The 13,500-nt window shown below is 49.6% G+C and overlaps 1 protein-coding gene across 1 annotated transcript in view; it reads left to right on the top strand.

The window, feature by feature from the left end:
* Positions 1–12,227, top strand: part of SCAMP2 (secretory carrier membrane protein 2) — a 13,013-nt gene extending 786 nt beyond the window's left edge. The window contains exons 2-9 of the mRNA XM_027657577.1: positions 4,799–4,879; positions 5,387–5,476; positions 6,362–6,479; positions 7,208–7,336; positions 7,763–7,922; positions 8,454–8,555; positions 10,657–10,774; positions 11,817–12,227. Coding sequence (XP_027513378.1) covers positions 4,799–4,879; positions 5,387–5,476; positions 6,362–6,479; positions 7,208–7,336; positions 7,763–7,922; positions 8,454–8,555; positions 10,657–10,774; positions 11,817–11,963 — 945 coding nt within the window. The 3' untranslated portion in view covers positions 11,964–12,227. The remainder of the gene's footprint in view (positions 1–4,798; positions 4,880–5,386; positions 5,477–6,361; positions 6,480–7,207; positions 7,337–7,762; positions 7,923–8,453; positions 8,556–10,656; positions 10,775–11,816) is intronic.
* The last annotated feature ends 1,273 nt before the right edge of the window (positions 12,228–13,500 follow it).

Below are 13,500 nucleotides of genomic sequence, written 5' to 3'. Positions count from 1 at the left end.
CTGGGATCCTTCCTACTGCCGCTGGGATCCTTCCTACTGCCTCTGGGATCCTTCCTTCTGCCTCTGGGATCCTTCCTACTGCCTCTGGGATCCTTCCTACTGCCGCTGGGATCCTTCCTACTGCCTCTGGGATCCTTCCTACTGCCTCTGGGATCCTTCCTACCGCCACTTCCTCACCCCCCCGTCTCTCCCCCAGACCAGGCTGCTCGTCTCCTCAAGGAGGAGTCTCCTACCTCCCTGTGCTGCCAGACCCGCTCACCTCCCACCCCCCCAGGCTGTGGGGAGGGGGTTTGCTGCCTCTCAGGATGCCAAAACAGCCGTGAATGCCTAATTTGTGGGCTTATTAAAAATAATCAGTTGCTGAACCTCTCCTGGGTGTGCTGCCTGGTGGTCTGGCTATCTGCTGGGTCTTTCTGGGTCTATTTTTAAGGTGCTTCAGCTCTAAACAGTGAGTCCCTAAGGCATCGTTTGGCTGAGGTTTTCAGGGCCCAAAGCAGGGGATTTCTGTTGAGGTCACTGAGGACTTGGTCTGTGTTCACTGAGTTTCTCCTCTCTGAGTTAACCTCCATGCTCTGAAAATGGGTCATTTATGCAGGGAGTTGGCCTGGAATGGCCTGTGGGACATGGAGCCTGTGCAGGGGTGTGTGAAAATCAGTGTCTGGCCTTTGGCTCCTGTCTGTGAGCTTAACCTCACCTTTACTGCTTGGCTGAGATGTGATCCGCAGGAAGGAATGATTCCTGACCTCGGATTTCAGGGCCGGGCCAAATGGAAACTGTTTGTTCAGGAGGCTGAGTGCTTTGAGGAATCAGAGTGAAAAAATCCCTTTCTTCCTCACTTTCATTTTAACACGCTTTTGTGAGTCTCGTGAATGGGAAGGGTTGGGATAACTGTGTTCCTGTGATATTCCTTCCATGGGATGGAATATATCGCTGTTCATGTCAGGATTTGTTGTTTTTGCATATTGAGGAAGTCAATATTCACAGAATCATAGAGTGTTTTGGGTTGGAAGGGACCTTAAAGCTCATCTCGTTCCAACCCCCACCATGGGCAGGGACACCTTCCACTATCCCAGGCTGATCCAAGCCCAGTCCAACCCGGCCTTGGACACTTCCAGGGATGGGACAGCCATAGCTTCTCTGGGCAACCTCATCACCCTCACAGGGAAGAATGTCCTAATATCAAATCTAATCCCACTCTCTGTCAGTTTGAAGCTATTCCCACTTGCCCTGTCACTCCATGCCATTGTGAAAAGTCCCTCTCCAGCTTTCTTGTCAGCTCACTTCAGGTCCCCTTCACCTGCTTTGTGTACATTAAAGCTGTCCTAATCTCGAACTGAACAGGGCTGTGCTCACACTTTATTCACTGTTCAAACAAAAAAGGTTGGATGTGATCTCCAGCAGGTAATTCCCGTGTCAGGCCCACTTTTTAATGGGAAATAACACCATGGATGCCCCTGTCTGACGGCTCTTTGCAGCTCATCTGGTCTTTGTGGCAGGTTCTATATCCTCCTTTCAGGACTTTTTATAAAGAAAAATTCCCTAGTCCTCAGCAGCTGGTTGCGAGGAATCTCCAACTGCTGCTTCCTGGAACCTCAAAGCCTTGTCACTGATTTGAAATGAAGTCTCAGGATGTGGGATAGCCCATTCCAGGTCGGGGCTTGGATCCAGGTGTTGGCTCAGTGCTGGGGAAACAGTTGCCCATTGACATCCCCTTCCACACACACTGGAATGACTACAAGCATCTGCACCCTCCCAGTCCTATCACACCGGTGGGTCTCTCTTGTCACAGCACCAGGGTTCTCTTTCCTTGCTGAGGATCCCAGTGTAATGCTTCATACTCTTCAAATACTGACATGATGAGGATCTTTGCCTTTTAAGGAGACTTTGTTCACAGTGTCTGTTAAACTTGGTATAAAATAGGCTGCTTTGGTCCTGTGAAAAATATCTTTGGCTTTTCTGTTACTTATTGGAACTGGTTAATGAGAGATGATTAACTGCCCTGGTTTATCCAGTAACCTGCTAGAAGTGGCAGCTGTCTCCAAAACTTTGATCCAAGCTTCAGGCAGACCTGGAAGTCTCCATTCTTTTTAGAGATATTAATGATAAAATCCTTGGGGTTTCTCTCAGTGCATCTTCCAGGCAGTGGCAGCACTCTGAGTCTGCAAGACTGGTGATATTTGGAGCAATACTGTGATATTTAGACAACCGTGTAAAGTTCCAGGTGATTCTCAGCTGAGTTCTTTTGCCTTGATCTCGTCAAAAGAGTCATCTCATTTTGTTTCTTTAATCTGTGGGGAAAAAAAAGAAATGAAAGAATAGAATTTCCTGCACAAACCTGTTGTATCAAAACATTTTAGCAGCTGGCACAGCACGACAGCAACTCGTATTTGTGTTAAGCTGCGTTTGAAAATTATTTTAATCTTCGTGTCAGTGTAGTTTGGTCCAAACAAAAATTTACTCTGCACTTGGGCATTTGAAGCCGTGAAAAATGATGTCACACGTCCCTGGTGCTTGAAGGAGTGGTGGTTGGAAGGGCAACAAATGGGATCTGCTCGCTGGCATCCTGCAGATCGAGCCAATCACTGATTTGTGGACGTGAGGTTTGTGGCTGAATTGTGGCTTGGAGTGGTTCTGTGGCTGAATTAAGACCCTGTTTCCTGATCCTTTCCGAGGATCAGGCCTGTGCTTGTTTCAAGAGGGTCAGCTGCCTTTTGCTGCGTAGCTTACAAGAAAATAATTGTAAGACATGAAGTTTGTGGGCAGCGTCTCGTTCGTCTCTGCGTTCCTGGTGCTTACTCATCCTTCACGCTGCCTGGTCTGAGCTCATGGAAGCTGCTGTCTGTGTGTCACCCTCTGTTTTCCTTCCTGCCCTATCCAGGGCACAGAGGCACGTGACCAAAAACTTCAGCTTTGTTGCAAATTCCCTGCTCTTTGGGTTTCTATTTTAGACACACTCGAACAATGGCAGGCTGTGCCTTGGCCTTACCACCTAATTAAGTGATTTTTTTTTTTGAAAGCTGTGCAGTAGGATGAGAGCTTTTCTGCCTTTGAAATCAAACTGTTGTGCAGCTGAGAGCAGAGAAGCAGGGGTGCTGCTCTCCTGCCCTTTGATGAGCCTCCAGCTTTCTTTTGGAATGGAGATGAGCCAAGGGGAGAAAAGTGTGTGTTTTACCGTGGTATTGTAGCATTTCTCCTTATTTCCGAGCGCTTTCAACCCAGCCTGACCATTCAGGCTCTTCAGAGGGTTATACAGTCTTCACTTTCTGCTCCTCACGCCTTTAAGGGAGTTTCTCTTCCTCATGTAGTTTTTTGCTGGACTTTAGTGTGACTGGGGCCTCATCTGCTTGGGATTAAAGGGTTTGTGCTGGTGTGCAGCAGCTATTGTGCATTAAGTGACGTGTAAACTTGTGCTGACAGCCCATGTCTGTGCAAAACTGGTGAAGCTGAAGCTTCCAGAGGAGTCAGCAGCAAAAAAAAGGCACAAGTTTTATTTCCAGCACGGCAGTTCTGCCGGTGCTTCCTATTTTTTACAGCCCTTTCTTGCTGGTGAGTTGTGCTTCGCCGAGCAGCATTCAGATCCTCCTCATCTGCCATCCCTCAGCCAGGGTGATTCATAAACTAGTGCAACCTGTTGGTAGGGAGTGCCTGCTGTCGAGGAGGAGTTACTCATTAACTGCTCTGTGTGTATCCTGCTCGGCAGAAGGCTGCGCTAAAACCCCGGGAATGGCTCCAGAGGGATTTTCCTGCAGCCTGCACCTCTCACTCTCACCTCGGCGCAGCCTTAGTGGCTTCTTGCCCCATTAAGCACCAAATTAGAATGACTGATCTGAACACACGAGTTGCTGAGGGAAGGATACAAAGCCACTTTTTAATTTTTTGACCCACACCCAGCTCTTGGGTTGCCAGGCAGGGGGATTTCCGAGTTTTAAAAAGGACCTTGTTTCTGTAGTAACTGGGGTGAGGAGCACTCCAGAGGTCAACATGTGGCTGTCAAAGAGGAATCTCTGTTTGGAATGTAGTGTGTAGAAAAGAGGAGATAAAAATAGCTGCATGCATTGCAGGTGAGGGGAGAAAGGTGTTCTCAGATGTGCAGAGAGGCTCTTTTTAAATATCAGAGGATTTGATGGAGGCAAGTGGGAGATGCTGTGAGTAAAAGTGAACACAGTTGTTATGCCAGCAGCATTAAAACCTCCTAAAATAATTGGTGTTACATCTCCAGCTTGTTTTTCCTGGGAGTTTTGCCTTTTCAGAGCAATCACTGGCATTTGAGGTTGCTGACATCTCTCAGCCAGGACCAGTTGTATCTAGAACCTCATTTTGTGTAGCTCTGCTGTACTTTGTGGCTCTATGCTTGCTTTATGAGGTGCAGGTGAGGTTTGAGAGGTGGTCCTGGATGTCTAGCAGCATTCTGACCATGGATAAATGAATGCAGATCCCTGGAAATTAGAAATAACTTTCTGTAGGTAAGCAGTAGTAACCTGCACAAAGGGTTCCTGTGCCAGAAGCATGCTGTAGTTGTCCTTGGCTGAACAGGAGTTTATTTCTGCCCACAAATCTTGCCTTGCTAATAGTCATCTCCTTGGATATTTAAATTCCATGCCTGCCAAGGCCATCCACCTGTGGCAAGCCTGTGTTTCACCCCATCCAATTCCCAGTCAGTGAGCGGATGGAAGAACGGCAGCGTGGGTGACATGGGCTCGATGATCTTAAAGGCCTTTTCCAACCCGAACAATTTGATGATATAAGTGATGTTGCCCTATATCTGATGCTGATTGATCCTTGTGCTCTCTCCTTTCAGGATCCCTCAGTGACACAGCTCACAAACGCCAGCCAAAGTGGCTTGGATGAATTCAACCCCTTTTCCGAGAGCTCCCAGCTGGTACGTGCCACGTGTCTGTGCTCTGTGTGTCTTGTGGTGGTTTTATTGGTGTAGAAGGTCCCTTGGTAGGTGCAATTTAAGAAAAGAGGAATTCACATCTGATTTCCTCATGGAATGTAGCTCATGGCGTGTGTGGCAAACTGCAAGCAACTGTTCCTGCACTGGACCACTAAAAAACTCCCAGCTGGAGCTCTCCACTCACGTGGAACAGCTTGTCTCCAGCTGCCTGCTGACTCACAGGGAAGCCATATGAAGTGTGAAGGGGAAGATGGTTTGTGGCAGGAGACATCAGGATGTATTTGGTTCCTGGGCTGGGAACTGAACTGCCATGGCAATACCACTGATGGATCGCCGGGAGAGCTGCATTCTTATTCCCTGGCTGCTGCCATGAGCTAGATGGGCGAAGGAGAAGGGGAAAGCAAGATTTAAATTGCTTTAAATGGATCAAAATCCCTTTTTGTTTCTCCTGCAATGTTTTTACCTTGTTGCTTGTTGATTTCTGTGCAGACAAATGCAGCCCGGACGACGCCGGCCGTGCAGCCCTCGGGCCACTCGCAGCCGGCTGTTCTGCAGACGTCCGTGGAGCCCACGCCCCAGGTATGGCAGCTCCTCACCACTGCCTCCCCGGCCTCCAGCAGCTCCCAGAGGCCTCTGGGAATAGGAGGGGAATGGGATTCTCTGGGGTTGTGTGTGGGAAGCTGCAGGTGATCTTTTCGAGTTCCATTTGGGAAGCAGAGATTTATGGGGAATACACACACGCAGCTGTGTTATGCCTTTTTCCCTGTCCCTCTGGTGGCAGAGCTTGCTTTGCCTTGTGTCCTGTTGGCTCTGGCTTCCCTCTGGAAACCGTGGGATGTATCCTGCTAATGTTTTCAGCTTAGTTCTAGTGTCTGGTCAGACACGCTCAGTGCCAGGAGCATAAATGCAAGTACCTGACTGTCAGGACCACCTCATCCAAAGAGCTGAGAGGCTGAGGCTGCTGGGAGAAAGGATCAGTTCTCAGAATACAAAACAAGTAGAAGAGATCCTTAAGAGGTGTGGTAGCCAGCTGTCTTGCCTTTCTTCTCCTAGCTGGGAAGGGAATTGTCCTGCTAAGCCCGGGAGTCCTGCTCACTGCTCAGCTGTGAGGTGCTCGGAGCAGTGAAGTGAACTGTGAGGTAGATGAAGCTGTGAGAAAAGCACAGCTTTGGTGAAAGGGAAGGGCACAGGGGATGGAGAATGGAGTGTATGAGCCTCCTGAGGGCTCTTCCAGCCCTGTCTTCCTGTAGGATAAGGATAGGGATATGAGAGGGACATCCGGGTGGAGTTCTACACCGATCTTGATTTTGTCTTTCAGCAGGTAAGGCAGAAAGAGTTAAGATGTTTAAGATTGAGCTTTCGTGTTGTCCTCTGCCCTGCTTCCCTTCCAGTTTGGTGTGTTTGCTGGTGATGCCATAAGTGCCTGGCTTAGGGCAGGACTGACCTCTTTCTCCCCTGCTTTAGGCCGTGGCTGCAGCAGCACAGGCTGGGCTGCTTCAGCAGCAGGCAGAGTTAGAGAGGAAGGCAGCTGAGCTGGAGAAGAAGGAAAGGGAACTGCAGAGCAACTCAGCCAGCATTAACCGTGAGTAGTGTCCTGCCTGCTGTCACTGGGATGCCCAGGGAAGCCTGGATTCCTTGGTTTGTCAGGATTTTGGGAAAGCTCAGCCTGTCCAAGTGTACACAGCTCTTCTAGAAGCTTTTTTAGACTTTCCTCTAGTCCTTCACAGCTGTGGCAACCCTCCTGTGACTGTACCTGTCATCCTGTAGCCTCCAAGATGAGAAAGGAGCTCAGAGGCAGGGCCAGCTCTGGTGGGTCCCTGCCCTTGAATGTGCTCTCAGCAGCTGCATTTCACCACAAAAAGTTCTCAAACACCAATTTTGTACCTGTGTCGGAGCTGTTGCCACATTAAGGCTTTTCACTGAGAGCAACAGAGCTTTCTTTTCATTCTTGAGGCTCTTTTAAGCACAGCAAACGAATATTCCCCCCTAATCTTGGTTTTAAATGACTGAATCTGGGCTTGCAGAGCTGAGTGATGATACTTGTGATGACCCTTTGGCCATTTCAGGGGAATTCTGCCTTCCCCAGAGCCAAACCCCCAATCTAGGTTGGTCTGCCTCGCTCTGCCAGCAGTTTGTCACATTCCTGTTGTACTGCCTGCTCAAACATAGGTTCTGACCAACCTCAGGCTCTCCCAAGGTTTTAATATATGAATTAAACAATATCTGAATGGCTGCTTGGAAATTATGGTGTGTGAATTAGTTAAGAGAGAGAAGAGCAAGTGCAGAGCTGCTCCTTTCTTTCTTCCACAGCGAGGCAGAACAACTGGCCACCCCTTCCCAAGAAGTGTCCCATCAAGCCGTGTTTTTATCAGGATTTTTCTGCAGACATCCCAGCTGACTACCAGCGGATATGCAAGATGCTGTATTACTTGTGGATGTGTAAGTAATCGCTTGAACTGCAATAAAAAAATCTTTCTAAGAAGATTCTGTATCTAAAGCTGAGCTTTGTCACACAGTAAATCCTATCAGTGTTGTCTGCAAGGGTAAAGTCATGTTTCCCTCCTTTTTTATGAAGGCAAATGTGAAGGACTCCAAGTTTATGCTTTGGGAGTAGCTTATTCCTGACAGAATTTTAATTCTTTAATGGAGACTTGAACAACTATTTAAGATTTGGCCGTAAGCAGCAGGATCAGATGAGCTTTTAGGTTAAGCTGTGTTTTCCTCCCAAGGGAGGCAGTGAAATTAGATGGCCTGAACTCTCCTTAATTTCTGCGGCGCTCAGTGTGTTCAGTGAGAGATTAGGGATGCTGCGGGTTTCCCAAGAGCTTAATGATGTTTTTTTTCTCTCTCTTCCACCCCAAACAGTGCATTCCATCACCCTGCTCCTAAACCTGCTCGCTTGTCTGGCGTGGTTCACAACTGATAATGACAGAGGCGTAGACTTCGGTCTCTCGATTCTTTGGTTAATTTTATTCACCCCTTGTGCCTTTCTCTGTTGGTACCGACCAATTTACAAGGCTTTCAGGCAAGTACTGGTTTGTTGTTTTTTTTTTCCTGTAAAGGGGATGTATCTTTTAGTGGGAGGAGCTTTGGGTTTATCTGTTTTCCCATCGTATTTTGCCTGCAGGATTTTTCCAGCTCTTTGCATCATTAGATGAATCAAACTCACTATGTTTCTAAGCATATTAGATCTATCTGATACAACTTAATTATGGTGATCCTTTTTCATATTGAAATCCAAGCTTAGCCAGTCATCTGGGGTTTTTAGTTAATTTTTTTATTCATTTTGCTGATTTCTGAGGCACTGTTTGGTACATTAATGTTGAGCACACTGCATGTATTAAGAGAGCTGCCTTCACTTTATCTTGCACTGGGCAGAGCATTGGATTTTCAGTGGACATATAAGTTGTATGGGTACCCAAATTCCTCCCCTAATCACCTCCCCTCAGCAGCTTTTCCCTGGAGAAAGGAGTTCACTGAAATTGTTCCCTTTCTCTTAGAGCAGGGAGTCTGTGCAGGGATCATGGGTTTCACTCCTGCTGCATCTCTCCCGCAGGTCTGACAGCTCCTTCAGCTTCTTCGTCTTCTTTTTTGTCTTCTTCTGCCAAATAGCAATCTACGTCATCCAGGCTGTTGGCATTCCTGGCTGGGGAGACAGGTAAGCTTGGTTTCACTGGCTGCTGTGTCCCAGCCTTGCACAGATCCTTTTTCTCACCAGGGCTGTGACTGTCAGGAGCTCTGGGGCTTGTTTCTGACAGCTGCCTGTTCTTTCTCCCATGGTTTTCCTCTCTCAGCCCATGCACAGCTTTGGCAGGTCCCAGCTGGGCTGCCTCCCTGCTCTGCTCTTTCCATCCTAGTCACAGCAAAAGTGTATTCCTTTGCTGCTGCTGCCGTGGCCAGCGCTGAGGGCAGTGTGGGAATAATTGGATATTGGAAAGAAATTCTTCCCTGTGGGGGTGGTGAGGCCCTGGCACCGGCTGTCCAGAAAAGCTGTGGCTGCCCCATCCCTGGAAGTGTTGAAGGCCAGGTTCAGTGGGGCTTGGAGCAACCTGGGCTGGTGGAAGGTGTCCCTGCCTGTGGCAGGGTGGGTGGAATGTGATGGGCTTTAAGGTCCCTTCCAAGCCAGACCATTCTGGGTTTCTGTGATAACTCTTCCATGCCCCTTCTGCTGCCTTCTCCCTAACTTAATACAGATCATATTTGCTCCTTCTTGATCCTGAGCCTATAGTGTTGACCATGTCTGCCTTGTGTTAAACTGGAGCCTGCCCTGAGAGAGGTGGTGTGGGGCTGAGGGATCTCTGACCTGGAATCTGGGCGCAGCTTAGCTTGATACTGCTGCTGCCAGCCTGACTCTGTACCCAAACTCCTCCTGAATTTCTCTGGAGCGTGTTGCCAGTGGACAGTGCTTCAAAGAAACAAGCAGAGAGAGTTTTGCCCTCACCCTTTCTCAGTGACATTGTACAGAAGGGTGAGCCCAGGCTTCTGGAGCAGGTCCAGCAGCCTCGTGTCAGCAGCTGTGCCCTGCAGGGAAAGCACAGCCTTTCCTTTCGCCTTGCTGCCTTGGCCACAGATCAGATTCTGGAGTTACGGAGAACAGGGAAAAGGTTAACAGCTCGTGGTTGTTCTGAGGGGAAGCCTTCAGGTGAGCAGTGAAGCTGCTGTCTATTTTTGCCCACTGCCTGCAGAAGGGCTTGTGGGCAGAGATGTCCTCGGCCTCCCTCCCCACTGCCTGAGTCACAGGGGATGGGGAGGGTGCACTCCGGGTTTAGTCTGGCTGGGAGAGCCTGCCTGTAGCTTTCTGCTCCGTTTCCTCCCGCCAGACAGCTCGTATATTTTTGGCTGCAGTGCATGGTGTGCCTTTCTGCTTCCCTGTGACGAGTGAGAAGCTGTGCAGCACATCAGATGGGATGGTTTGGCTCACTTGATTCCCACTCTCCCAGTGGCTCATGGCATGTTTGGTTTAGCAGTTGGAAAGATTCCTTTCTCCAGCACCCAGGAGGGTTTTTTGAGTAAGGTGTCTTGGTATTTTCACCCACAGCCAAGCGCTGGTAATTCCCAGCATCCTCTTTGCCTCTTCCCTTCAACAACTCCTAATTTCCTCCTTTCTGTAGCTCTAACTTAGAATCAAGGAATCACAGACTGGTTTGGGTTGGAAGGAGCCTTAAAGCCCAGCTCGTTCCACCTCCCTGCCATGGGACACCTCCCACTATCTCAGGTTGCTCCAAGCCCCATCCAACCTGGCCTTGCACACTTCCAGGGGTGGGGCAGCCACAGCTTCTCTGGGAAGTCTGTGCCAGGGCCTCACCAACTTCTTCCATTCCTTCCTCTTCGTTCCCTTCCCAATGCTGACATCCTTGTCAGGGTGACACATAGATCCAGGCTCCAGACCTGCCAGCTGATCTCTTCCAATTTAGCTGTTCCAAGCCTATCTTTACCCACTTGGCTGAATTTTGAGAAGGTGCTTGTGGAAGTCACCGGTGGCGCCAAGGGTATTGATTTTCCTGCTTAAGCGAGGTGATCCAGGACTAGAATGTGGGTGGGATGAACACGATCCTTATCTAAAAATAACAGTGGAAACTCTCCCCCAAAACGAGGGCCTGGATGAGCTCTGGGTTCCTGTTTTCACAGCTGTTCGGTTTTGTACTTCCCTTTAACTTTCCCCTAAAGCTTGTGCAACAGCGGGTGCCTCTTCCTCCACTGCTCCATCTCATCTTGTGCTGGAAAGCTGTCCATGCTCACCCACTCTCCTCTCCCCGCAGCGGATGGATCGCGGCGCTGTCGGAGGTGCGCAGGAACCTGGCCGTGGCCATCATCATGATGGTGGTGGCAGCGTTCTTCACGCTGTGTGCCGTTCTCTCCCTCTTCCTCCTGAAGCAGGTGAGTGGCTTGGAGGCCAGGCTGCTCCCAGGATACCCTGGGTTTTCTGCCTCCTTTCACCTGTCGGGGAATGAAGATGGAATCGGGGCACTGGCAGGTCAAGAGATTTATACGAAAGTATTTTTGCTTCTGCTTCCTGCATCGATGCCAAATTTCTTGAACACTTGAGGTAGGAAAGTAGGCTCCCTTTAGAATCACAGAATCACTGAATGGTTTGAGTTGGAAGGGGCCTTAAAGCTCACCTTGTTACACTCCCTTTCATGGGCAGGGATACCTTCCATTAGACCAGGTTGCTCCAAGCCCCATCCAACCTGGCCTTGAACACTTCCAGGGATGGGGCAGCCACAGCTTTTCTGGGCAACCTGTACCAGGACCAGACCACTCACACAGGAAAGAATTTCTTCCTAATATACAATCTAAACCTGCTCTCAGTTTAAAACCATTCCCCATTGTCCTGCCTGGACCTGGCTGAGCAGAGGTGGCCATAACTCTATTCAGTATCCAAGGCCTTAAAATCCCTGCTCACTGCTGTGAGGCTTTTCAAAGCCTGGTGGGATCCCAGTGAGCGCCTTCATGCTGGCTTCTAAACACAACCCTCCTTCCTTCTCCTGCCTGACCACACCAGGACTGGATTGCTGCAGGAACAACAGAAATGGAGGTTTGGGGAAGGCAAGGACAGGCTGGACTGATCCTGTTTCTATTGCTGCTGCTTCTTTTCTCCCACATTTGTCTGGAAGGAAATACCTGATGCTTGTTGGCACCTTCAGGTCCTGCCCTCCAGTAAATGCTGGGTTAAGTCTGTGCCATTACAGTGTGGGGAGCGTAGTTTTGGGCCTGAAACCAGCAATTTTGCTGAGAACTCCATATTTTACAGCAAATGAGGGTCTCCTGAAATCAGCAGCATCCCATGCTGGGAGCAATGGAGCCCCTGGCTGTCAAGGGAGCTGATTAGTAGCAGAGCTGAGGAAAAGCAAGGTGTATGCAGCAATTGCACAGCTACACGCTGACTTCATTAATTTTTTCCCTCTCCTTTTGTTGCCAGGTGCATTCCCTGTATCGGCGCACGGGAGCCAGTTTCCAAAGGGCCCAGGAAGAGTTTTCCCAAGGCATCCTCAGCAACAGGAGCTTCCAGAATGCAGCAGCCGGGGCAGCCTCCTCAGCTGCACAGAGTGCTTTCCGGGGAAACTAGCCCTTCCCAGCAAAACTAGCCCTTCCCGGGCTGCCTCCCCCTTGTTTTCTCTGCCCTTATCACTCCTTTTTTTTTTTTTTTTTCCCTAAAAATGCACTTTTTGGGGGTACCATGTGAGCTCTGTGATGCCGACTCCTGATGAGAAGAGGTTTTTTTAGCTTCAACTGAGCTACGGTTTTGATGATTAGTTTTCCCTGTCTTATTTTAGGGTGTGGGGAGATGGGGGAGACATTCTCTGAAGTAAATATATTTCTCTATCCAGGACCTACCAGGTGTTTGTCTCTTCCTCCCCTCGCTCTGTCTGTAGCAGGAAGACAAGGGGAAGCAGGTTTTTGATTTTACTCTCTCTCTTCTCTTGGCCTTTGCTACGAAGAATTTGATTATCTGATGTTTTGGGGGGGGGTTTTGTAATGTGCATGTAGTTTGTCATTAATTTTAAGAACAGAAACTGTACTTTTGGTTTGTTACACTCACATGATGCTGCATTTTGACCTCATTAACTGCTCGGCTTTCTGAGAGTTGGGATAACGTGGCATGAAGGAGAATCTGGGAGCAGTGGGAGGAGTGTGGAGGGATGTATTTCTCCTTGTCCCTCCGTGGCAGATCCACTGCTTCCACAAGGATCCTGCAGGCGACAGCTCTGGACACAGAGAGGAGGAGAAGGGGTCAATGGGGGCTGAGTCTTCTCTGTGAAACCAGGGGAGGGAGGGGAAAAAGGGATTTTGGTTTGACTCCCAGCTCTAAGTTCAGAGCAGCAGGAGCTCTGAAGATACTGGTTCAGCCACCACATGGTGCCTGCAACGTCCTTCTCCAGCTAACCTTGAATTAATCTTTCTCCAGGGAAGACTCCTCCCTGCCTCCTTCCTCCCAAGTTTAATTTTTTTTCCAGCTGGGAAGGAACTGGTTTCATGTGTGTTCAGCTGCATCCCGAGATGGGATATCCCTTGGGACACGGGTGAGGCACGGGAGTTGATGGCAGCAGATCACCCCTGCTCCCTGCTTCAGCCCTGTGTCTTGGGTATCGAGGAGGGGGTTTTAATGCAGATTTGGCTTTGTGATGCCCATTTCCCAGGATAGGGGTTGTGTTAGATCCCCATCCTGTGCTGGTGTGGGGCCAGAGGGGGCTGGAACCCAGAAATCAGCATTTTTACACCCTTTCCCTCCTGTATTATTATTTTTTTTTTCCCCGCGTCTGATCTTTTAATGTTTAAAAAATTATTAATAATAAAATGTATATGTGGTCCAGATACGATGCCCCTTCCTGCCTGCGGGCGGAGGTCGCGACGTGGAGCGGAGCCGGGGCCGTGGCTGGGTGGGGATGCGGCCAAGGTGGGCGGGAGCGGGGCAGGGGCGGGGGCGGGACAGTGGGTGACACTGGTGGGGCGGGACGGGGACGGTGGGTGACACTGTCGAGGCCAGGACAGTGGGTGACACTGTCGGGGGGGGTGGGGACAATGGGTGACACTGGTGAGGCCAGGACAGTGGGTGACACTGTCGGGGCGTGGCCGGGACGGTGGGTGACACTGTCGGGGTGGGG

The sequence above is a fragment of the Corapipo altera genome, unplaced genomic scaffold (assembly GCF_003945725.1).
Source record: "Corapipo altera isolate COAL_440 unplaced genomic scaffold, ASM394572v1 308, whole genome shotgun sequence".
Classification (NCBI taxonomy): domain Eukaryota; kingdom Metazoa; phylum Chordata; class Aves; order Passeriformes; family Pipridae; genus Corapipo; species Corapipo altera.
Note: the sequence above shows the minus strand (reverse complement) of the source record. Positions and strands in the feature narration are given on the sequence as shown.